The sequence below is a fragment of the Bos taurus genome, chromosome 8, assembly GCF_002263795.3.
Source record: "Bos taurus isolate L1 Dominette 01449 registration number 42190680 breed Hereford chromosome 8, ARS-UCD2.0, whole genome shotgun sequence".
NCBI classification, from domain to species: domain Eukaryota; kingdom Metazoa; phylum Chordata; class Mammalia; order Artiodactyla; family Bovidae; genus Bos; species Bos taurus.
Genome location: NC_037335.1, coordinates 29076112 through 29100407, shown reverse-complemented (window position 1 = coordinate 29100407; position 24296 = coordinate 29076112). Strand labels below are relative to the sequence as shown.

Here is a 24296-nt window from a genome sequence, read left to right as displayed (position 1 = left end):
AGTATTTATACCTATCCCTGTTATGCTGCGCTCCCCAGAGCAGTGGATCAGCACCACCAGGAACCCTGTTCAAAATGCAAATTTAGACCACCTCAGACCTAATAGTGGCTTCCCTGGTGGCTCAGATGGTGAAGAATCTACCTGCAATGTGGGAGACCTAGGTTTGATCCCTGGGTCAGGAAGATCTCCTGGAGAAGGGAATAGCTACCCAACCAGTATTCTTGCCTGGAGAATTCTGCGGACAAGAGGAATCTGGTGAGCTACAGTCCATGGCTTCTCTGATAAAAGTGGCTCAAAAAGAGTCATCAACTCATGCATAATTTGAGAAAATGTTTCCCAAGCATAGGTGATTTTGAAAATAATCAGCTAAGAACACATAGCATGCTTACAATCTTCCTCTCAAAATTCTAAGAAATTCCAATTATAAAATTCACAAGCACAGAAAAATGAGAATAGAGGCTACCTATTTGTAGGGCACTTTCTCATACACAATCTTGTAAATGCACCAAACGGGTCACCAAGAAGGAATTTAGGGAAATATCTAATTACACCACTGAAAGAAAGAGGAAGATGCAATCAGAGCAAAAGCATTCCATATGAAGCCAAGCTTGTGTTATGTTATTTCTCAGCACAATCTTGAGATATGGGGTTTTTTAAATGAAGTATAATTGACATATAACATTACTTTTAGGAGTACAAACGGGTATGGTTTTAAACCAGAATGCCCATCATGAATGTTAATTGTATCAGTGGAAAAGGCAGTGGACATTCGAGGTGGGGGTTGAGGGAGAGGGTCAGAGGCGTGCAGAGGACATGAAACCTCCTGAGTCAGGGATCACAGAGTCTGTAATGAAGAGAACATTCATTTGGGGGGATTCTCCTCTCAGTATCTCAACAAGTTAGATGCTATCACACATATAGCAGACTTCAAGATTTTGCCTGAAAATAAGATTAGTTACATGTTTCACAGAAATTATTTTGATGCAGAGAAAATTTATTTTGGAGTGGAGGAAACTGAGATGTAAAAGATCCCAATATATCTGAACATTACATTCCATTTGTTGTCGTGTGTGTGAAACAAGGAAATGCATTTTACCAGTAGCAGGTGGCAGCCCATGGCTCCCACTAATGTAGATTCTACAGTTAGTATATACATGGTCCAGTTTCTAAAAAGCATGACAAAGTTGTCCTGGTCATACCTTCAAATCTGTCCTGCCAAGTCTGAGGGTACAGACAAGCCCTTACTTGTCATAACGTGGCCACAGAATATAGTATTCCATTAAAAGTGTTTGTCATCAATTATGTTTAAAGATTGCAGTGGGGCTTCTCTGTTCCCCTACCTGCCTCATCTCCAGAGGTCACGTCCTCCTTTCTACAATAGCCACCCACAGTTGTATCTTAGGTCATTTCATCATCTGTAACTTTTCTACATCAGAGCACAAACTCAAGCACACCAACCATCCTCCTCACTATAACGCTGGCTGTTCTAATGAGACTTTCGGTCCTCTTTGTCTTTCAACTTTCTCCCAACTCAGCAGTCTTCTTTCTCCCCGTCCCTCCACACCTGCTTAGCCTGCCCTGCAGGCAAGCTTTACCGCTGCAGGCTCTAGCTTATTTCTCAGACTCCCTTGCCAATGCCTAGCTGTTGCGCTCATCTTCCTGCAACGAAAACAGGTTGGTGTCATGGTACATTCAACACCAACCTCCAATGAGCTCTCGCACTGCCTGCCATTCCCTGTCCTGTGCTTCTCTCTGTCCCACTCTCTGCAACAATGATTCCAAACATTCTCCATCCTCCCCAGACTCCAGCCCACTCCTTTCTCCTTCGCTCTCAACAGACAGCCCTGCCTCCACACATGAGCTGGCATGCCTCTGAGCCAGCTCTGGACTTCTTCCTGCGTGATACAACAGAGGACCTGATCCTCCCTCTAAATAAAGCCAGTCCTGCCATCAGTGCTTTGGAGTCTATCTCCTCCTGATTTTTCAACAGCCTTACAAAGGTCAGTTATCCCATTTCTCACTTGTATGTACAACTGTCTTTCTGAACTGGGTCCTTCCCAGTGGTTTTTGAGAATGCTCAGATCTCTCCCATTATTCTTTGATATTACATCTCCCTCCAACTTTCTCTATCACTTAATGTATTTATGCTTAACTCTGTTCATTTCTTTGTATTTCATTCACTCTTTAGCCAACCCCAGTCTGGTTTCTACCTCCATTCTATAACCTTATCATATCCTGCATGGGATACTAATGATCTTTGTGTCACTAAGACATTTTGTCTTATTTTTTAAGTCTACAGCACATAGTATTCCCAGGCAGCCTCCCATCCAAGTACAAACCAGCTCCGATTCTGCTTAGCTTCCGGGATTAGACAAGATCGGACATGTTCAGGGTGGTATGGCCATAGACTTTGTCTTTTTTTTTTTAAATTCTGTATTCTGTGAGACATATTTTGAGTAATGCTGGGTATTCATTTTATTTTGGCCTATATACTAAATATAGCATTATGTCCTGCCAACATCAGCTTTGCTTTAGTTCCTTTAATGTGCAGTGCTCCTTCCAACAACAGGGTCCTGGCATATCCTGTTCCTTTGGTCTGAAACTGTATCAACACAACTCTCCACCTGCCTCTGCAGCTCCTTCAGACCTCATCTCAACTATTATTCCCCCTATGCTCTTATCTATACCTCTCCTCTCAGTGGGGAACAGAGGGACAGGGCAGTGTTGGTGATACAAGTATTATGGGTTTTTGCCTATTAGCAGTTCCAATCACTGGGAGAGGAAAGAACATAGGTTTACTAGGGCGTTTCGAATGTTTCGACATACCTAAGTGAAGGTGGTAAATGGGAGCTGGGTATATAGATCTGGAACTCATCATGAGCTTACCTGAATAAAGTTACCACATCCTCTTTCGTTGCTACCACATCCTCTTCTGGAAGCATACTCAAAATTGCAGCTTTTAAGAACACATATGTTGCCTTGAGAAAAAGAAAAGCAGTAGTTAGAGAGCACCCTAGGTACATGATATTTCCACTTTGTAAATCAAGAATGACCCACAGGACTTCCCTGGTGGTCCAGTGGTTAAGAATTCACCTGCCAGTGCAGGGGACATGGGTTTGATCCCTGGTCCGGGAAGATCCCATATGCCACGGGGCAACCAAGGCTGAGCACCACAACTATTGAGCCCAACAGCCACGACTACTGAAGCCCCCACGCCCTAGAGCCCATGCTCCGCAGCGAGAGGAGCCACCGCAATGAGAAGCCCACACACGGCAACTAGATTAGCCCCACTCACAATTACAGAAAGCCCACATGCAGCAATGAAGACCCAGTGCAGCCAAGAACAAATAAATAACAATTTTTAAAAAAGAATGAACTACAAATCTTCCAGATACAGTATCGGAGGTATCAAAGACAAAAAAGGGAAATGAAGCCTCTTGCTACCTATTCCAAATAAGATCAACACTTTCCACCAAATTTTAGCCATTCTCCTATTATACAACTTTAATGTTCATGGATGAGGAAGTGGACAAAATGAAAAAGAGATCAATATCTCATTCCTCCTAGTTTCTCACAAATGGATCAGACGGTTTTTAGAACTTTTAAAAATTGAAGTTTAATTGATTTACAATACTATATGAGTTTCAAGTGCACAATATAGCGATTCAATATTTTTATAGATTATACTACATTTAAAGTTGTTATAAAATATTGGCTATATTCCTTGTTTTTGCAACCTTGTTATCTTATTTACGTCTATTACGGTGTCCCTCAATCTCCTTTGCCTATCTTGCCACGTCTGTTAGAATGGCTATCATCAGAAAGGAAACAAATAATAAATGTTGGCAAGGATGTAGAGAAAAGGGAACGTGGTATATTGTTGGTGGCAATGTAAATTGGTACAGCCATTATGGAAAACAGTATGAAGATTCTTCAGAAAATTAAAATAGAACTACCACATGATCCAGCAATTCCACAAAAAGATATATACATCTCAATGCTCATAGCAACATTATTTATAAAAGCTAAGATACAAAAGCAACCTAAGTATCCACCAACAGATGAATGGATAAAGAATTAATTTTTATAATTATGAAAAGCTTTATTATCAGGACATCAAAAAGTCTACGAAAAATTATCCAAACTTGATATTTAATCATTTTTATATATAACTGAAATTCATCTTCAGAAATAAAGCCTTTTTGTTGACAAGGGCTGCTTAGATGGCTTTTAAAGCATATAGTGCTGAGGACAGAAGTTATAAACAGCAGGTACTGAATGTGTACTTCCTCCATTGATGGATCTCTACGTTGAGAAAACAGTGTTGATCTCATACTGTTGAACATACAATCCTAAATGAAAATCATTCTATACACTTATTAGCAAACAGATGACACTTATTACACTTACCTTGGACCATCTACTCTCTTTGCAAAGCAGATCTGAATAGTAATATGCCTCCCTCCAGTTTTGTTGAAATACAAAAATCCACATCAGCTCCCAGTAACAGAGATGGTGAAACTGTTTCCATTCTTCTTGAACTGAAATGCATTTTCGAAATATCTCTTGTGCCTATAAGTCAATTGCATAAAGCTGATCATCCAGATATTAGACAAGGAGATAATAACCTAATGGAAAAATACATAAAACACTTTGTACAAAAAGAACAAAATCATGACTCATTAAACCACTCAATATGACACGCTCCTTTCCTTACATGCCAACAATGCAGTTAAATTCTGTCTCCTTATTTAACTTTGTGAGAGGGCCATGGAACTTTATAATGTGGGAGTAGCAAAGTTCCTTCCTTAAGTAAGACATAAAATACAGAAGTCCTTTAAGAAAAGACTTAAATTTAGAACTTCCAGAGGGTAAGATATACCTTAAACCAAGTTTAAGGCAATGGACAGACTGGGAGAAGATATTGCTATATACATAACCGACAAAGAATTAACACTTATCATACAACAATTTTACTAAAAAAGACAAATCAATGGGAAACTCGTTAAAGATATAAATAGGAAATCAGAGAAAAAGATATATGAGTGACAAATGAAGGCTTTTTTATTGGAAAATATAAATTAAAAGTTAGATTATCATTTTCCAGCCATCATACTGGAAAAATAAAAGATAAATAATGACCAGAGTTGGCAAAGAGCATTGGAAACAAGTATTCTCATATCTTTGGTCTTCCCAGGTGGCTCAGTGGTGAAGAATCTGCTGACAAGCAGGAGATGCAGGTTCAGTCCCTGGGTTGGGAAGATTCCCCTGGAGAAGGAAATGGTAACTCATTCCAGTGCTCTTGTCTGGGAAATCCCACAGACAGAGGAGGCTGGTGGGCTACAGTCACATCTTTGCTGCTGCTGCTGCTGCTGCTGCTGCTGCTAACTTGCTTCAGTCGTGTCCGACTCTGTGCGACCCCATAGACCGCAGGCCATCAGGCTCCCTTGTCCCTGGGATTCTCCAGGCAAGAACACTGGAGTGGGTTGCCATTGCCTTCTCCAATGCATGAAAGTGAAAAGTCAAAGTGAAGTCGCTCAGTCGTGCCCGACTCTTAGCGACCCCATGGACTGCAGCCTACCAGGCTCCTCCATCCATGGGATTTTCCAGGCAAGAGTACTGGAGTGGGGTGCCATTGCCTTCTCCAACAGTCACATCTTTATAGGAGTTTAAATGGACTAGCTTTAAGTAAGAAGGGCAATCTGTCTGAATTTATTAAAATGCAAATATCTTTGACCTAGAAATCCTGTCAGACTCTGTCTTATATAAATATACCTTTGCACGGAGATGTACAATAATAATGTTTACAACAGCACTGTGTATAATAGCCAAAAGTCTATCAACAGTGGACCACTTTAATAAGTACAGTTTATCCATCCCATGGAATGAAACCCAGCCATCAAAAAGAATGAGGAAGGTTTAGATATACTGACCTGGAAAGAAATCCAAGATGTATTGTAAGTAGAGAAAAATCAAATCAAGGAAAAATAAATATGTTTGTCCCCATTGTGTAGAAGAAAATTGTTTGTGAGTATATTTATATGAAAGTCTCTTCTCTCTTTTTCTTCAAGGGATTTAGTGAATTAATTCCTTTGATGGGGAGCACACATGTAGTACAATGAAGTTACTTTTATGGAAGGTCTAGATTCCAAAGTCAATATGTAATACCAAGATGGATAGTAGCCACAGTTTTCTGAAAGTCCCTTAAATTGCCCATCTGTATTTTTATATCCAACCCTGAATTGCCTCAAATACTTCATACATAAATGTAGAGTATATTCTACTATACATAGTACATACACATTATATTCTATAATCTACTACACATAGTAGAATGCACCCACAAAATTAAAGTTTGGCTTTTTAATTACATATTTCCCCTCTGTTTTTGTCTAGAGCATACAGCTGGATTCGCTCGTGCGGAATGAGTTTGCTACACAACTCCACTAAACAGACAGGCCCCCAAAAAGACCCCCTCAAATAAGTTACCTCTTCCACATTCCCTTTGAGCAGCTCTATCCGGCCGTGATAGAACAACACAAGGGAGCCCTGCAGAGGAAGGGAGAGACAGACTGTTCAGTACGCAGCCCTGGCAGAACGATTGTGGCTGAAAACAGACATTTGAAATTCTAAGCATACATTTGGAAACTGCTGGAGGTAGGGTTCAAGGAGACTCTCTGCTTCCACAACATTCACTTCTCCCGTACCTAGAAAATTTAACAGGAAAAGCCTCAGTCTTCATGAAACACAGTCGACATTTGTAACTATTTCCCCAAATTTCATTAAAATATATAGCAAAGACCTATTCATGGAAACCATGAAAACTATTCACTTGAAGACAAGTCTCATCTATGACTTTAGTTTAAGAAAGCTTTAGGGCAAATTCGTAAGAGCAGATGTGGTTGCCTTCAATTCCTAATTGAAATTTCTGACTTGAATACCAATATGAACTATTTTTAACAAAAAATTTAACTTTCTGCTAAAAAAGAAATGTAATATGCTAAAAATAGATCACCTTACGCAAGTCTTATTAGAATTTTTTTTAGCCAAGAACAGATTAAAAAAAAATTTAGTGAAAGAAACCCTCCACCCCTTCTGCTAAATGTCACTATGACAAAGTCACTATTTTCCATCTTCCTGAAAAAAAAGTAAATATAGACTCCTATCTCTTACTGATTTTCCTAAATTTTTACTTACTCAGATGAAAGATAATCAACTTTCAATGATGTAAAATGTAATGCAGTCCTTACCAAGTATCAGGGAGATGTAAGTATGGAAAGCTAGTATAGTTAAGCAGCATAGTGGAGACCTGATGCTTCTTCCTAAGGCACCTTCCCGTAACTGCAGGATGCCCAACTCCTGTGGGAATTAGATGCATTTTAGAATGAAAAGAGCATCATATTCAGAGACTTTAAAATGCTAGCTCATATATCCCCACCCTCCATGAAGGTGGGGTTTATTTTTCAAGAGCTTAGAACAGCAATAATGACTAGATAGCACCACCAACTTAATGGACATGAACTTGAGCAACTCTGGGAGATGGTGGAGGACAGAGGAGCCTGGTGTGCTTCAGTCCATGGGGTTGCAAAGAGTCAGAATGACTTAGCAACTGAACAACAATGAACAACAACAACTAGAAACAAATTTTACATTTTAAATCGGCATAAGACAATCTCACGTATTCTCACATCATGTGATCTTAGGGTAAAAAAAAAAGGTAGGGTTCATTTCATAGAAAATGCTGTTATTTCTCTTATATAAATATTAATTTATTTAAGCATGAGGATCTAAGTATAAAATGCTACGGTGGGTATGAATATTTATGGTTCTGTTTCTTCAAGGATCTTTGCATCAAACAGGTCAGACAGTGTTTGAACACATTTATTGGACCATGGTGAGGGCCTTAAGAAAGTTAAGTAAGTGATTCTGAAAGTTCGGAATGTTTGAGCCTTGTTGGGAGGGAATAAGGGAAAGCTGTGTGGAATAGGTGACACTAATCTCAAACCTAATGGATTAAGAGGCTCTTAAGAGACCTGATTTGGGAGGTGCCAGTTGGGAAGGACATCTAAAACAGACACCAGCAAAAGCACAGAAACAGAAAAGCACAAGGTCTATTTGGAAAACAACCAACTGCCCAGTTTAACAGAAACACTGGGAAGCAGACAGGACGGGTAAGAAGACTAGAAACTTGGGCTAGAATCAGATGACAGAGCCCTTGAATCCATGCTATGCTTTGGATTTTGTTCAAGGGGCAATTTGGAGCCATTAAGGAAATAAAGTGGAAGATGAATGGTCAAGGGGAAGGGTAACCATGAAACACAGAGTCTTACTGGATAGACCATAAATACATTACAGCTTATGAAGACCATAAGTAGACGATAAATATAGTTTATGAAGAATCCAGACAGTGGGATAAAAGTAGATGGGGAATTTACAGTGTTTTGTACTTGTTTTCAAACAATTCTTGAAACCTGCTCTCTTGACTAAAAGGGCCAATTTCTGCAATAAGGGAACTCTGGTAATAGCATGTTGAACGTTATGATTGGTAACTACTATATACTACACAAACAACCACACACAAATACAACAAACAAAACTCATGCAATATACACCACCATATGTAAAACAGACAGCCAGTGGGAATTTGCTGTTTGACTCAGGGAACTCAAAGCAGGGCTCTGTGACAACCTTGGGGTGGGATGGGGTGGGAGGTGGGAGGGAGGTTTCAGAGGGAGGGGACACATGTATACCACGGCCGATTCATAGTATGGTAGAAACCATTCAGTGTATGGTAGAAACCAACACAACACTGTAAAGAAATTATCCTCCAATTAAAAATAGATACTTTTTTTTTTTAAAGAAACTGATGGAAAACAAACTTCCTTGTTTAGTTCTATAGTAAAACTTGTAAAAACACAAGAAAACCCAAAATACTGCAACCATGCTTGACCTACACAAACTATAAAATGGTAGACATGGAAATCTAGCCTAATTTCTTGGTTTAGCGGGGGTTGCAAAAATGTTAAGGAAGCATATTTTAACCTCACATTTGTATTAAAGATCCAGCAAGCATCAACATTAGTCAAACATGAATTTTTAATCCCAGAATTTAGATAACATTGAGATAAAAAATTTTAACTTTCAATAGAAAAACCATCCCCTAACTCCACCAAAATATGATTGAGACCCAAAGTCAGTTTATTGTTCTGCAAAGAAACTGCCAATAATTTTCATGCTAATTATGAGGACATGCTATACTTCCTTCATACTCAATAAACATTTTTTAATCCTCTTTGTCAAAATTAAGAAAAAATTAAGTTTGTACCCTATTTCCAGAAAATCCTATAAATTCTAGTAGTCTGATAATCCGTGCTGGTAAAAGGGACAGCATCTGTAAGAAAAAAAAAAAAAAAAAAACCCAAGTGTACTATGTGCTAGTATACCTAACTATAGGTAAATGCTAAACTCTAAAAACTTAAAATTTTAATGATTCAGTAACATGAAAAATTAGAACCAAGTTTAAACTACTAGGTATGTCTCAATCACCACATACTGCACCTCCTATAATCATTACTCGTGACAATTTCATTTAGTTAGCCTAAAAAATTAAAAACAGAACAAAGATTCTGGCCTTTTCAGGATGCTCTAAAGAATACTTGTTCCTTTGATGTGGAGTGATAAAAGTGTTGAGAAGGTAACCCCTGGTGCCCACCTCCAAACAAAATTTATTTTAGCAACCTTTTCTAGGAAGCAAAAGTTATTATATTCTTCGTGATATGCAGGCAAAACCCAGAAGCGGACAACTATAGCACTGCAGCCGCTCCCTGGGACATCTGAGTAGGATGAAGGGAAGTTCTCTCAGGACAAAACTTCAAGCAGAGACCTGGTTGTTTACTTTGCTTGGAGAAGAAATGCCCATACATGCAATTATATACCGATTTCATAAGCCAGTGGTTTGATTGGATGGTCAGAGATTTGGCAAGTACATAATGGGAGGCAATTCCCTGGTGGGACAGTGGTTAGGACTCCACGCTTTCACTGCCAAGGGCCCAGGCTCAATCCCTGGTCAGGGAATTAAGAGCCCACAAGCTGTGTGGTACAGCCAAAATAAAGAGACAGAGAGAGAGAACAAAGAACATGATGGGAAAATTGATGCCAAGGAGCTCTGGGTAAGAAGTATATGGATATATCTCTTTGAATGGGAAAAAAAAAATGAACATTATTTGTGTCCCATATGAATGTTCACCAAAGGCTGTCCTTAGCAGAGGAAGATTTTAATAATCAAATGGGTAGGGTGATCCATTCCGTGGACAGCCGACAGCTGTCTCTTCAGCCACCTCTGTCATCAACCAATGGGTTCATAAACAAAGTGACCCTGGTTGTATATACCAATTCCAGTCAAACCTTAATAAAACATCAAAATCTCTAAATAATATTGCAATTGGATGGATATTTATTCAAACTCTTCAACTATCCCAGAGCATTATTACTATCCTTCAAGCTCTATTATTCCCTAACCCAGTTTCAATTCCAAACCCACCATTGCTATAGCAACAGTATTTCTGATGTGGGAATGGAACTGAATTTCAAGCTCCTTCTTACGAAAAAAAAAAAAAGTTACTTGTCCATTCAGAGGGCTGTATGCTGCCCTTATTATACAATCCGAAACTATTCTGAGCATGTGCAGAACTTTATAGCATATTCTGGCCAGAGCCTCCACTGGGTCACGACAGACTAAAGTGGATCCCACTCTAGCCACTTGTCAAACAAACCCAGGCAGAGGTTCAGGGTGAGGTTCAAACGCAATAGAAGAGGCACTGAAAACCTAAGGTTCTTTTATAAAAGATTCTGGTTACCTTCTGATTACTTACCAAATTAAACGCCCCTATTCCAAGCTTGACACCCCCTTCAAACTCGTAGAAGAACTGCTGCTCAACTTTGTTCTTCTGAATTACATGCAGGATTGAAAGACATTCTCTGGATTAATGAAAACAGTTATAAGTTTACTATGACACTGAAAATTAATGTCACGTCAAATTTTGCATTTAAGTACCATAAGATAGATGTCATTAGCCAAAACACTGGAGAATTTTTAAGTGGATGATGCTACGCTCAGTTTACTCTTAATGCTACCAGGTAATCATCATTAAAGAAAAATGATACAGTCATTTCTACATTGTTTATCAGGATCAATCTTTCTGCTCTTAAAGCAAAAGAGGGTTCAAACAGCAGCAGGCATGACTCAGGAGCCATAGAACCTCAGGACTGCGAGCTCCCAGTCTCTCAGCAATGTGTTAGAGGAGATTTTCTAAGAATGCGCAGCCTCTCAGCTGCTGTGCACCCTTCAGTAACCTACATTCCACTGAGTAACTGAGGTGCTACTGACAAAAAGAGTTGAATTCAGTGTGATTACTATGGCCTCAAATAGACCAAATAAAGAACTTGGAACTAGGAAAGAATGAAGGAGGAAAGTAAAGTCCATCACAACTGCCTGCAACTTTCTTCTTAATTTTCTCTCCTCACCCAAGCCAATCGTTCTGATTTTTCACTTTAGTTACTTTCTATTCATTTCTCCCTTTCCCTTCATATCTTGAATGCAGACAGTATTTCATCTGTATTCATCAGAGAAATGCAGATGAAAACAATAATATAAAAATTGGCAACAACCAGAAATTGTTTATCAAATTGACAGATACAGTTTTTTAAAGTAATAAGAAATAGCCAGATATTACGTATCACCTGATGTGATGCAATTATAAAGAATGCAACTTCATTTATGATATATTCTAGCCAAATGCATCTAAGTTGAATCTAGTAAGCCTATATATCTAATTTCCAGTTTATAGGAAATATAACGAGCTAGAGAAATGCTATCAACTGAATTATATTTCCCCCAAATCCATATGTTGAAGTTCTAACTGTGCCCCCCTCCTAAAGTGTGACTATATTTGGAAATAAGAGATTTTAGGAGGTAATTAAGATTAAATGAGGTCACTATAAGTGGAATCTCTCTCTCTGCCCTGTGAAGAAAGAGTGAGGAGGTGGCTGTCTGCAAGCCAAGAAGAGAGCCCTCACCAGAACCTGATATGCTCGTGCCCAGATCTTAGACTTCCAACCTTCAGAACTGTGAAGAAATAAGTTTCTGTTGCTTAAGTCACTCAGTGTATGATATTCTATTATGGCAGTCAGAACTGACTAAGAGACAGCAAGCTAAACTAAAACTCAAGGAAGCCACCAGACAAAGCTGTGTGTATACAACTACAGGACAACTGGATTGGGCTTTTCCACAACTGACATGAATATAGAAACTCTTGTATAATAAGATATATTTAATGAACATAAACACTGAATGCCCAAGACAGTCTTGGGTTGGACCAAGGTGTTGACATTCCAGAAGTAAATGAGATTTGGGACCTACTGGCAAAATATGAAGATGGATTGAATATGTGAAGATGGATTGAATATGAAATGAAGATTTGTTGACATGAAAAAGAAAAGATCATTAACTGCAAAAGCAAGTTACAAAACTGTATGTAAGAGTGATCTCATTTTGGTTTTAAATATATATATATATCTCTAGATCCATGTAGAAAATATTCTGAAAAAGTATATATTAAGGTATTAACAATCATAATTACTAGATGTTAAGTACATGGGGTATATGTGTGTGTATTTTAATATTTGCTCATCCACATTTTCCTATTTTCTAAAATATATATTTTTTGTGACAAAGAACATTATTTTAATTTTTTAAATGGAAAACCAAGGCTGGCAAAGGTAAGAACAAATAGACTCATTCACTTATTTATGATAAAATGACATTTATAGTAAAGAGGTTGGCAAATATTGGAACATAACCACATCTATTTTTTAATAATGTGATTTTTTTTAATTCAATTTTTTTGTGTGTGTGACACGACATGCAGGATCCTAGTTCCCCGCACAGGGATCAAACCTGTGCCCCTTGCAGTAGAAGAACAGAGTCTTAATCGCTGGACCACCAGGGAAGTCCTCACACCCATTTACTTACAGTCTATGGCTGCTTACACCCTGCAGTCAGCTGCAGAGTTGAGTAGTTGGGACAGAGATCTTATGGCCCACAAGCCTAAACATTTACTGTCTGGTATTTTAAGAAAAAGTCTGCCAACCCAATTATTCTTCAGAGTAATTTTGCAATATATATCAGAAATCTTATACACAATGGTATCTTTGAATCAATAAATCTAATGTTATTCTAAGAAAATAGCATGGATACACAAAATTTGACCTATAAGGTAAGATATTGTATTACCACCTACAGTGAAAACTTATAAACAAATTAAAGCAGGCAACAACAGGAAATTAGTTAAGAAGACAGCTGAATGCATGCATACATTTATACACACGCATGCGGCACATCCACACAATGGAACACTACTGAGCCATTAAAAGCCATGATGAATTAAAAATATTTAATAACCTAAAATTTTCTGACATTAAGTGAAAAATGAAATTTCAAAATGACAAAAGGCATACAATTTCATTATATAAAATGATAATTATATATGCTTGTATACTTGCATAAAAAACTCAAATGTCAAAATATCAACAGAATGGCAGGATACAAATATGATACTCAGAGTTCTTTTATATGTAAATGATCTATTTGCTGAAAATATATGATTATTACAAAAATGTTCAGATAATATGGAGACAGCCTAAGTGTCCCTACACAACAATCCCACAGAGAGGAGGTCACTGTTAACAGTCGGGTACATAATTTTTAGCTGTTTTTATGCTTTACTAAGAATGGAATCTTTAAAACACACAAATGGGGACTTCCCTGGTGGTCCAGTGGTTAAGACTCTGTACTTCCACTGCAGGGGACATGCCTGATCAGAGAACTAAGATCCCATGTGCCATAGTCAAAAAAATTAAAAAATTAAAAATAAAAAATTACATGATTCTAACTTTAATTACATGATTTTAAGTCTCATCAACTTATACAAACCAAAGCTTGCTGTAAGATCAAGTTTTATATGCATTTATCTTTAAAGACTAAAACTTCTGTTTTAACTTATAATTTAATTTTTTAAAGAATATACTGATCAGTTTCAGTCAGTAAAATATATTTTTAATTAAAAAATCACAAATGGTATCACATACTACATACTATTTTATGGGTTATACTGACAATTTTCCATGAAAATGCATGAAAGTTATCTTATTCTATAACAAAATGTATTATTCCATTCCATGGAATGATTTAGTTAACCAAATTCCTATTCTTAAATTTTCAAGTTGTTTCAAAATTTTCCATATTATAAATAATGTTGCTAAGAGAGTTCTTACACATTCATCAAATACTTTTCCTATATCAAGTACTAGAACTACAGTTATAGCATCCTAACTGTTCTTAGGATAATTTCTTAGAAAAAGAACTCCTGAGACCAAAAACGATACATATTCTTGATTTTGATATATACTGCCAGCACATCCTCCATAAAAACTCTGTCAGTTTAGACTCCCACCAAGTTATGAGTTTCTCATACTGTCATTTGCCCTGAGTCTTTCATATCATATTTCCATTTATAATTTTTATTATGGGGTATTTTTGCCATGATGAAAATTTAAATGTTTATTTGGTCAAGTCAATCTTTTATGTCACACTTTAAAAGACTTCTGAAATTGATGTCAGGTTTTTCCAGTACTCATGTATGGATGTGAGAGCTGGACCGTAAAGAAGGCTGAACGCCAAAGAATTGATGCTTTAGAATGTGTTGGGAAAGACTTTGTTGTGGTGCTGGAGAAGACTCTTGAGAGTCCCTTGGACTGCAAGGAGATCAAACCAGTCAATCCTAAAGGAAATCAACCCTGAATATTCACTGGAAGGACTGATCCTGAAGCTCCAAGACTTTGGCCACCTGATGCAAAGAACTGACCCACTGGAAAAGACCCTGATGCTGGGAAATACTGAAGGCAGGGGGAGAAAAGGGCGACAGAGGATGAGACGGTTGGATGGCATCACCAACTCAATGGACATGAGTTTGAGCAAACTCCGGGAGATAGTGAAAAACCAGATAGACAGAGAAACCTGGGGTGCTGAAGTCCATGGGGTTGCAAAGAGTCAGACACAACTAAGCAACTGAACAAAAACACCTACTGGTATGAAGCAATGAGAAAGACACAACATTGCTTCTGCAGTATCGTTACCATAGATGTGATCTGAACTTAATCATGAAGCAACATTAGATAAGTCCACCTTGAGAGACGGCCTAAAAAATTACGGCCAAGTATTCTTCAAAAATGTCAAGGTCTTGAAGACAGAGACTGAGGGGCTCTTTCAGATTAAAACAGACTAAGGAGATGTAACACCTGAATGCAACATTCAGGATCCTGGAGTGGATCCTGAACCAGAATAAGGACACTGGTGGGACAGTTAGAAAAACTTGAGTCAAGTCAATAAAGTAGTTAATAATACTGCATCAATGTTAGTTTCCTGATTTTAATAATTACACTGTGGTTCTATAAGATGCTAATAATACTTGTATATTAGAAGACTATATAAAAATTCAGAAATTATTTCCAAGTAAAAAATTTTTAAATAAAACAAAAATTTTATTAAAAATTTTTTAAAAACAAAGTTTAAAGGCCTTGTGCTTTAGGACTGTAAAAAGACTTTCCTATGTTTTTGCCTATATCCTTCTAAAAATATTTTAATACTAAATCTATATAATGTATCCTTTATATAGTCTTTTCTCCAAAATGAAGAGTCAATTTTCCCAAAACCATTTATTAAACTAACAAATCAGACCCATCTTTCCCCACTGTTTTTAAAGAGACTTATGCATATATAGGTTTTTTAGTAAGCTTTGAATTCCCAGATAAATCTGTGTGTGTGTACACAGAAGTGCATGAACACACACAGAGTTTCAAAGTCTTATGTTCGATTCCACTGATACATACTTTCTGAGCCATTACAAGAATATTTTAATTCCTTCAGATTTTAAGTTTTGATAACTGAAATAGCAAGCAACTCTTTAACATTCTTTTGTATCTTCTAAAATATATTTCAAAAGGAAAACTAAAAACAATATATCAGGTTCCCAAAGTTCGCCTGCTTCCTCCAGGATTTCAAATGGAATATAATTTTATGAAATCATTTCAGGTAAAAGCATCTCTTAAAATACTAAATCTTGGTTCTATTTCTAGTACTGGTAGAGTGCCTTAAATTAAATTAACCCTCCCACAGATAACAATTATAAATTCTTAACAAAATGCAAAACACATGTTTAAAATATATTTGCAGACACTCAGTTCAATTCAGTTCACTCACTCAGTCGTGTCCAACTCTCTGCGACCCCATGAACTGCAGCACGCCAGGCCTCCCTGTCTATCACCAACTCCCGGAGTTCACTCAAACTCACATCCATCGAGTCGGTGATGCCATCCAGCCATCTCATCCTCTGTCGTCCCCTTCTCCTCCTGCCCCCAATCCCTCCCAGCATCAGAGTCTTTCCCAATGAGTCAACTCTTCGCATGAGGTGGCCAAAGTACTGGAGTTTCAGCTGTAGCATCATTCCTTCCAAAGAAATCCCAGGACTGATCTCCTTCAGAATGGACTGGTTGGATCTCCTTGCAGTCCAAGGGACTCTCAAGAGTCTTCTCCAACACCACAGTTCAAAAGCATCAATTCTTTGACGCTCAGCTTTCTTCACAGTCCAACTCTCACATTCTACTGGAAAAACCATAGCCTTGACTAGACGGACCTTTGTTAGCAAAGTAATGTCTCTGCTTTTGAATATGCTATCTAGGTCATAACTTTCCTTCCAAGGAGTAAGCATCTTTTAATTTCATGGCTGCAATCACTATCTGCAGTGATTTTGGAGCCCAAAAAAATAAAGTCTGCCACTATTTCCACATCTATTTGCCATGAAGTGATAGGACCAGATGCCAAAAAAAAAAAAAAAAAGCAGTGGGAAGCTAGAGAAGAGTTAAACTTTGAAAGAAGGGAACAACTTTTAAAGAGACTTTATGTTTATATGACTAGTCACTTGAAAGTACTCCCCAGTACACTCAGCATGGGGTGCCTACAACTTACACAGAAAGGTATAGTCTTATTGGCTTAAAAAAAAGAGTACAGAGTTCAAATCTGCCAGAACGGCTGTACGGTACTGGGGAAATTTTCAGATAGGGATGAACCACATAGGATGGAAATGCCAAAATCAGTGTTAAAACTCAACTCAAATTCTTTGTTGACTCATGAACTATGTGAGAACTGGTGAAGCTCCAAAGAAAGGCAGAAACAAGAGAAAAGAAATAATGGAATCATGATCTCAGATGTTGCCCACTAGCAGAGATTAAGAGTATAGACTCTAAGTCTAGTCAAGTTAAATGCTTCCCAGAACAAAAGTCAGCATTCTTCTGAGAAAGGTAACAGAACCTAAAGTCTTTGCAATGAATCACTATCCAGTATACAATCAAAAATTTACTGAATTGAAAACAGAAAAACATGACATACAGTCAAGAGAAAAAGCAGGCAGTAGATATTGGCCCCAAGACAACCCAAATATTGAGATAATATCTAATCTGAAAAAAAAGAATTTTCAGCGACCTAGTGAACAAAATCAGGCTGACATGTAATGGGAGTCTCAGAAGAAGAGTGAGACCGTAGCAGAGAAAAGATATTTGAAGAAATAATAGTTACATGGTTCCCCGAGGCCACACCTAAGCACATCAGTCAAAGATATGAGCCTTCAAAGCACCCAGAAGAAATGACACATCACAGACAGGGGAATAATAACAAAAAATAACAGCTGACTTGTGATCAGAAACAATAGAGACCATCATATTGGGTTGGCCAAAAAGTTAACTCAGCTTTCTCCGTAAGAAACTCATACAGAAAAAACCAAATGACCTTTTGGCCAACCCAATACAACAACTGATAGTTTTTAAGGAGTGAAAGAAGAAAAGAAAAAAGGAAAATCTTGTAACTCAAAAATACTCTACTGAGCAAAAACAGCCTTCAAAAATGACGGCAAAAGAGAAAGACATTTTCAGATAAATAAAATAGAGTCGTTGAAAGTGGATATGAACTATAAGAAATTCTAAAAGAAATGCTTCATTCTGAAATAGACAGGAATGAATGAAGAACATAAAAAATGGCAAATATTGGATTAACAGTGGGGACTATGACATAAAACTGTTAAAGCAAAGGTTAGACACCACATTATGGGGTTTATAATACACATAAATGTACTACCATAAGAATAGTATAAAAGACAAAAGGTGGTAAGTAAAACTACACTTTTGTAAGTTTCTTCTATTTTATGTGCAATAGTACAATATTAACTCTAACTTGACTATGGTAAATTAAGAAGGCTATGATAATCATTATAGCAAACACTTACGAAAAATTAAAAGGGCTATAGCTAAGAAAATAATAGAGGGATTCTACTGGAATATATATATATATATATATATATATATATATTTAATTAAAGCAAAAGAAGGCAGAAAAATAAGGAGGGGGGACAAACAAGGCAAAGAAAAAAAAAGCAAAATGGCAGTCACAAGTGCAAACATATTAACTGTTGTACTGAATAAAAAAGTAAGACCCAATTAAACGTATTTACCAAAAAAATATAATTTAAATATAAAAACAAAGCTAGATTTAAAGCAAAAGAATATATGCCACGCAAACACTAATTACAAAAAAGCATGAATAGCTTTATTAATATCAGACAAAACAGATTTCAAGACAAGGAATATTATAAGGAGTTACATAGGAACATTTTATAATGATCAAAAAAGGTTACTTTATTAGGAGATAAAACAATTTAAAAATATATAAGTCCAATAACAAAGGTTCTAAATACAAGCAAAGAGTGGCAGAACTAAAGGGAGGAATGGATGACTCCAGAATCAAAGCTGAAGATTTTTAACACTGTGAGTAAAAGATAGGACAACCAGATAAACACGAGTAAGGACCCCGAAGATACGTGAAGGACACTACGGTCCCCTCTAGCTGACATCTGCATCACTGCAGAAATGCAAAGGGACAGTGTTGTTTCAGAGTCTGAACCAAAGACATACCTATCTATACCTACCATTTTAAATTTACAAATGGTTTTTAGGAGAGAGAAACTAAGATTATCTAATCAGAAATTATGTAAGTACTTTCCAGCTATTTTTCTCCTAAAACTCCATTTATTCTGTTGTCTATTCTGTTGTCCTTTAGCATTGAACACACACGCAGTCAAAATTCAAGTGCATTTTTACCAACACTAAATTTTAAAAATCTAGTCACACTTATTAAAAAACTTTAAAGTACACAGTGGTATATAATACAAGAATTATTTAAAAACCACAAGAAGGTGGTCATAAAGGTACAAACCTTGTCATAAGATTTTTCATCAATCTTAATTTTTAACTTACTTATATATTTGGTAACTTGTTCTAATTTTGAGTCCACCTTTGATGAAGTTGATCATATTTTCATCCTGAAAACAATTCAATTACATAATTAGATCATTTAGCAAATGATTCTTAGACTGTCCCACAGCTGTGTAGCTGCATGATTAGAACAAAACACTGTATCTTTTGAGGACATGATTTTAAATTAAAATATTCTTCTTGCTTTACATATGAAATGCCTTTTTTGTCATCTTTCTTCCAACTTAGAGGACAAAAAAAGGAAACAATTTGTAAATCCTTGCGGAACTTTAAGGATGTAACAAAGAAAGTAATCCTCACCAATTAGGGGCCATAGAGTTAGTCCAATGGCACCCCACTCCAGTACTCTTGCCTGGAAAATCCCATGGATGGAGGAGCCTGGTAGGCTGCAGTCCCTGGGGTCTCTGAGAGTTGGACACAACTCAGTGACTTCACTTTCACTTTTCACTTTCATGCACTGGAGAAGGAAATGGCAACCCACCCCAGTGTTCTTGCCTGGAGAATCCCAGGGATGGGGGAGCCTGGTGGGCTGCGGTCTATGGGGTCGCACAGAGTCGGACACGACTGAAGCAACTTAGCAGCAGCAGAGTTAGTCCAAACCTACTTTGATAAACATCAACTACTGAGCAATTTTCTTTTAGGTTCAATGGAGTTCAAAATGGCTGCTCCAAGGATTTTCCTGGCTGTCATACTCCAAGTAACAGGATTATGGTTCTTCATTAGGGGGTACTTTAGCAGGCCATCTATTTAGAATTGTGAATTTCATTTGTATACATTTCCAGACCAAAAATAACTGATCTGGATTCTAAATTTGTTATCACTAGCATGAAATTTTGCTTGGGAATTTTGTTTGTTCTCCTTGCCTGATGGTCATCAACCATGCAACTGAGGCAATTGGTCTAAATGAGTGACCTTTTTAGGGTGAGCATTCTAGGATTCTAAGAGTCTCTTAATAAAGTATATAAAATAACTGCTTTAAAAATGCTACTCTAATAGATGGTGCTAATGGAGAATGCTTTTCTAACCCATTAATAACAGAAACATGCTCTGGTATTTATTTCCTGTGCACTTGAGCATCCTTCCGAAGCCAGAGAAAAACTGACTTTAGTTTGTTAATTTCATCACTTAAATACTTAATACTTAAATGATTAAAAGAATCAATAAATATAAAATTCACTATGCAATTTAAATGCCCATTTTCTGATTTGAAGGTAGCTTACAGTCACACAAGTTCCAATAGTGTCCAGGAAAGAATTTCTTAAATTGGAATAAAATCTGCTTCAAATAAGAATGTTTAATGACTCCCCAAACATTTGCGGAATGCCTATTTTACAGCAGGCACCTAATTGCAAAACGAGACAAAAGCAAACACAATATGCTAAGGGATGGAGACATGCACACACGGACGGAGACATGCACAGGTTGCCACAACAGCACGAAGGAGGCCTGGGATGTGAAGAGGTCCAAAAACCTTCCTGGAAGCATCAGTGCTTGCAGCGTTAAAAAAAAAAAAAAAAAGATTAGGAAATAACCAGATGAAGGAAAAGAAGGCAGATACGAACTTTGCAAGCAAAAAGAAAAAAACCTTTCAGGGGAAAGGCAAGGAAGCATTAAAGATCACGGTGTGCTTGGCTTGGGCATCTGTGCTTATATAACACAGCACTGCTACAGAAATCTATTTCAAAGAAGGGAATGACCGAGGAGTAAGAAAGCTACTTGTACTTTCCCACTCAAGTACGCCACCAGCAGGCGAGGATGTCCGTAAGAAGGGAGTAGGGAACTGGGAGAGATGCCAGTTGAGTTTTAAAAAGCCTTCCCCATTTGTGATATTCTGACACAGAACCACTGCCATCGTCAATGAGGGCTACTAAACGCTGAAGCCGAGACATGAGCAGGCGAGATGCTCCCCTTGGAGTGGGTGTACAATTGCACAATGGAGAGTGAGCTGGAGGGAAGGGAAACTACAGACCAAGGGTCCCCAGGTTGCCATGAAGTCTGGGGAGGCGCTGATGAGCCCCTCACTAGAACAATTATGGTCAGAATAAAGAAGAAGAGCTAGGGCTGATTAACCTTCAAAAGGTAAAACAGCACAATCATGAGCCTGACTGGATATGGAGGCATGAAGAAGAGGGAAGAGCCGTGGCTATCCCCAGATGTTGAGTTACAAGCCCCTAAACATTTTTTTAAAAACCCTTTGAATCAAAGATTTTACTGTCAAATTCCCATTTGAAAAACGCATTAAAAAAACACACACAAAAAAAACTGAGGGCCTCTGTGACTAGCCTTATGTATACTAAGGCAGTGAGACTGCTTCAGGCATGATAATATGTAGAGTTTTAGGAAACAGGGTCATAGACCAGATTGATTTAATTTTCCTTAACCAGACTCCAACCTATCACGTCAGTCAACCTCCAGAAAAGAGAAAAACACTCTCAGTTCGATGTAAAGCATTGAAATCAAGGAAGACTTTCTCCATCTTACAGTTGAATTTCTGCCCCCTTACCATCTCCACCCCACTTCTACCCCACTGTATCCATCACTGCCACCTGTGTGGCCACCTGTTAAAATTCGTATTTTTCTTTAGAAGAACTGGAAGCTACAATGACAGGCCAGTTACTGGTGATAAGAAATCCTAGAGGTGAAATTTAAATGCCCCTGAGAAAAACAGTCATTGTTTTGTTTAGTGACTTCTTTCAACTGCTCTTCCAAAAGAAGAAATAAAAGGGGATGAGAATACAAATAGCAGGGAAATAAAATCTGAGGTCTACATGCATAACTGAGCTTTGCTGAAGCATCTGGCGCAAGAAGGGAACAGCCAAAGATGCTGAAGCCAGTCACCCCTGTGTGCAGCCCTCCACCATTAGCAAGCTCGCAGAGGCGTAACCTCACAATTCTCACACAGAGAAGCATCCTGAGATTAGGTGTGGTAGGTGCAAAACAGCTTCTTTAAAAGGCAGTGGTTCCCAACAGACTGAATTTCAAAACAGCGTCTTTTAGGTGCATTTGAGTAGGAAAAAAAGATCCCCCAGAGTCTTCTTTCAGCCAAAGTTTACGAGCAATAACAAACAGCTTTCATTATAACTCTAAGTGGAAAGAACTGAAGACACAGAATGAGCCGCATCTTTTTCTTTGTCATACTTAGCAGGCTCCCCGGGTGACACTGATGCTAAGCCAAATGTTCGTTACCTGCACAAACGTGAGGGCTGCTTTCTGTAGGAGGCACTCGGCGTAACAGATTTCAGCATGCATTTCCTCTATTAAAAACAAATAAAAGTGTATTAAGGAAAATCCCACACCCACAGTAATTGCTCTGAGATATTTAGAAAAGACAGATAAATCAGCCCAGAGGAGACATAAAAACCTAGGTTGCTTCGTGATTGCATAGAAGTGGAATGATGACCTCAGCTCTCAAGGCCTCAGCAAGATTTTTCCAGAATGTGTGAAATGCTTTGGGGAAGTCATCTTTGGCTCGATTCACATATAACTGCCAAGAGTCAGGCCCTTGGTGTCAGAGATCCAAACTCAGCTCACAGGAGGAAACCAAAATGGAAAAGCACTTTTTGGGAAAAAAGAAAACCACTCGTTTTTTTTAACTTAATGGGAAACTTCAAGTCTACCACTGGGATGGATTGAAAAATTAACCTGAATATACTAATTCTAACATCAAAAATATTATGAAGGCATGATGGTCACGACAATGGTTAGGCACACTACCAACTTGAAGAGAAAGCAGTAATTCCTGAGGATTCTAGGAAAAAGAACCAGCTTGCATGTCCAACTCATGAGTCCTCATTCAGGGAAGACTTGATGTAAAAAAGTTAGCACTAGCACAGTTTGCGGGTATTTGCTTTGTGCGTGTGTGCATGTGGGTACGTGTGTCTGTTTTCAGCTGCGCTACACGTAGGGTCTTAGTTTGCCGACCAAGGATCGTACCCACACCCGCTGCACTGGAAGCATGGAGTCTTAACCACTGGGCCACCACAGAAGTCTCAGTTGGAGGCTACTTGGATCACTGAGGTATCTAGCGCAGGAACAAGGCACTCACAAGAAGGCTACATAAAACTATGTCTATATCCCCTGGACACACAGACGTGTGGCCTATCTTCCTAAATAGTTCATGATACCTGTAGAGACTGGGGAGGGAGGAATCTTTGCTTTTTTTTTTTTTTTTTGTATAAACAAAATCAGCAATTTACTGTTTTATCCATAGGATACAAACTAGTGTGTTATTTAAGTAAATGAGCTTTGGGGTTGAGGTAATTAACAGCCTGGATTTTAGCAAAGGCCCTGCCACATACTAGTTACAGAACCTTAAGCAAGCTACCCTTCCTCCCTCTGCTGGGCTCCTCATTCTTCAAGTCCAGCTAATGACATCTCTATTTCAAAGCTAAAGAATTCAAGTGCTGCCTGTAATCACTGTGCAGAGTAAGCCCTCAATATGCATCAGCTACTTCCACTAAGATTACTCCCCTTGGCCCATGTCATGCTTTTTGACAAAACTTCAAAAAGTAGCACATTTTTAAGTGATGCAAGTAACTGAAAAACGGGGTATTTCCATGTTGATGAAATGGTGTTGGATCTAACTGGATAAGACCTAGTGCCTTCTTTCTTTCACTTAAACACACAGGACACCTCCCCTCAACACACACACACACACACACACACACACACACTTTGTTCTCACAAACTGGTTCACCTTCCTGCCATGCTCATGTTCCAAAGGCTGATTGACAAAGAAGCAACAACGCAATGAAGATCTTCCAACAGCACGTGTGAGAGGGAGCCAAACCCACAACAGGCCAAATTCGAGGAGCTGCGGACAGCGCACGTTCTGGCAGCATTAACAGCCAGGGTCTCCATCC

The 24296-nt window shown here is 38.1% G+C and overlaps 1 protein-coding gene across 5 annotated transcripts in view; it reads right to left on the bottom strand.

The window, feature by feature from the left end:
• The window catches only part of TTC39B (tetratricopeptide repeat domain 39B), a 156056-nt gene that overhangs the window by 27382 nt on the left and 104378 nt on the right, over nt 1-24296 (bottom strand). For 4 of the 5 annotated variants that reach the window (XM_002689579.7, XM_015472440.3, XM_059889399.1 and 1 more), the window contains 9 exons: nt 22621-22688; nt 19417-19481; nt 10872-10977; nt 9326-9391; nt 7251-7359; nt 6640-6707; nt 6490-6549; nt 4411-4572; nt 2887-2978 (listed from right to left, as the gene is read on the bottom strand). In XM_002689579.7, the coding sequence (XP_002689625.3) occupies nt 2887-2978; nt 4411-4572; nt 6490-6549; nt 6640-6707; nt 7251-7359; nt 9326-9391; nt 10872-10977; nt 19417-19481; nt 22621-22688 (796 nt within the window). The remainder of the gene's footprint in view (nt 1-2886; nt 2979-4410; nt 4573-6489; nt 6550-6639; nt 6708-7250; nt 7360-9325; nt 9392-10871; nt 10978-19416; nt 19482-22620; nt 22689-24296) is intronic. The other variant, XM_059889400.1, reaches the window with a different exon arrangement.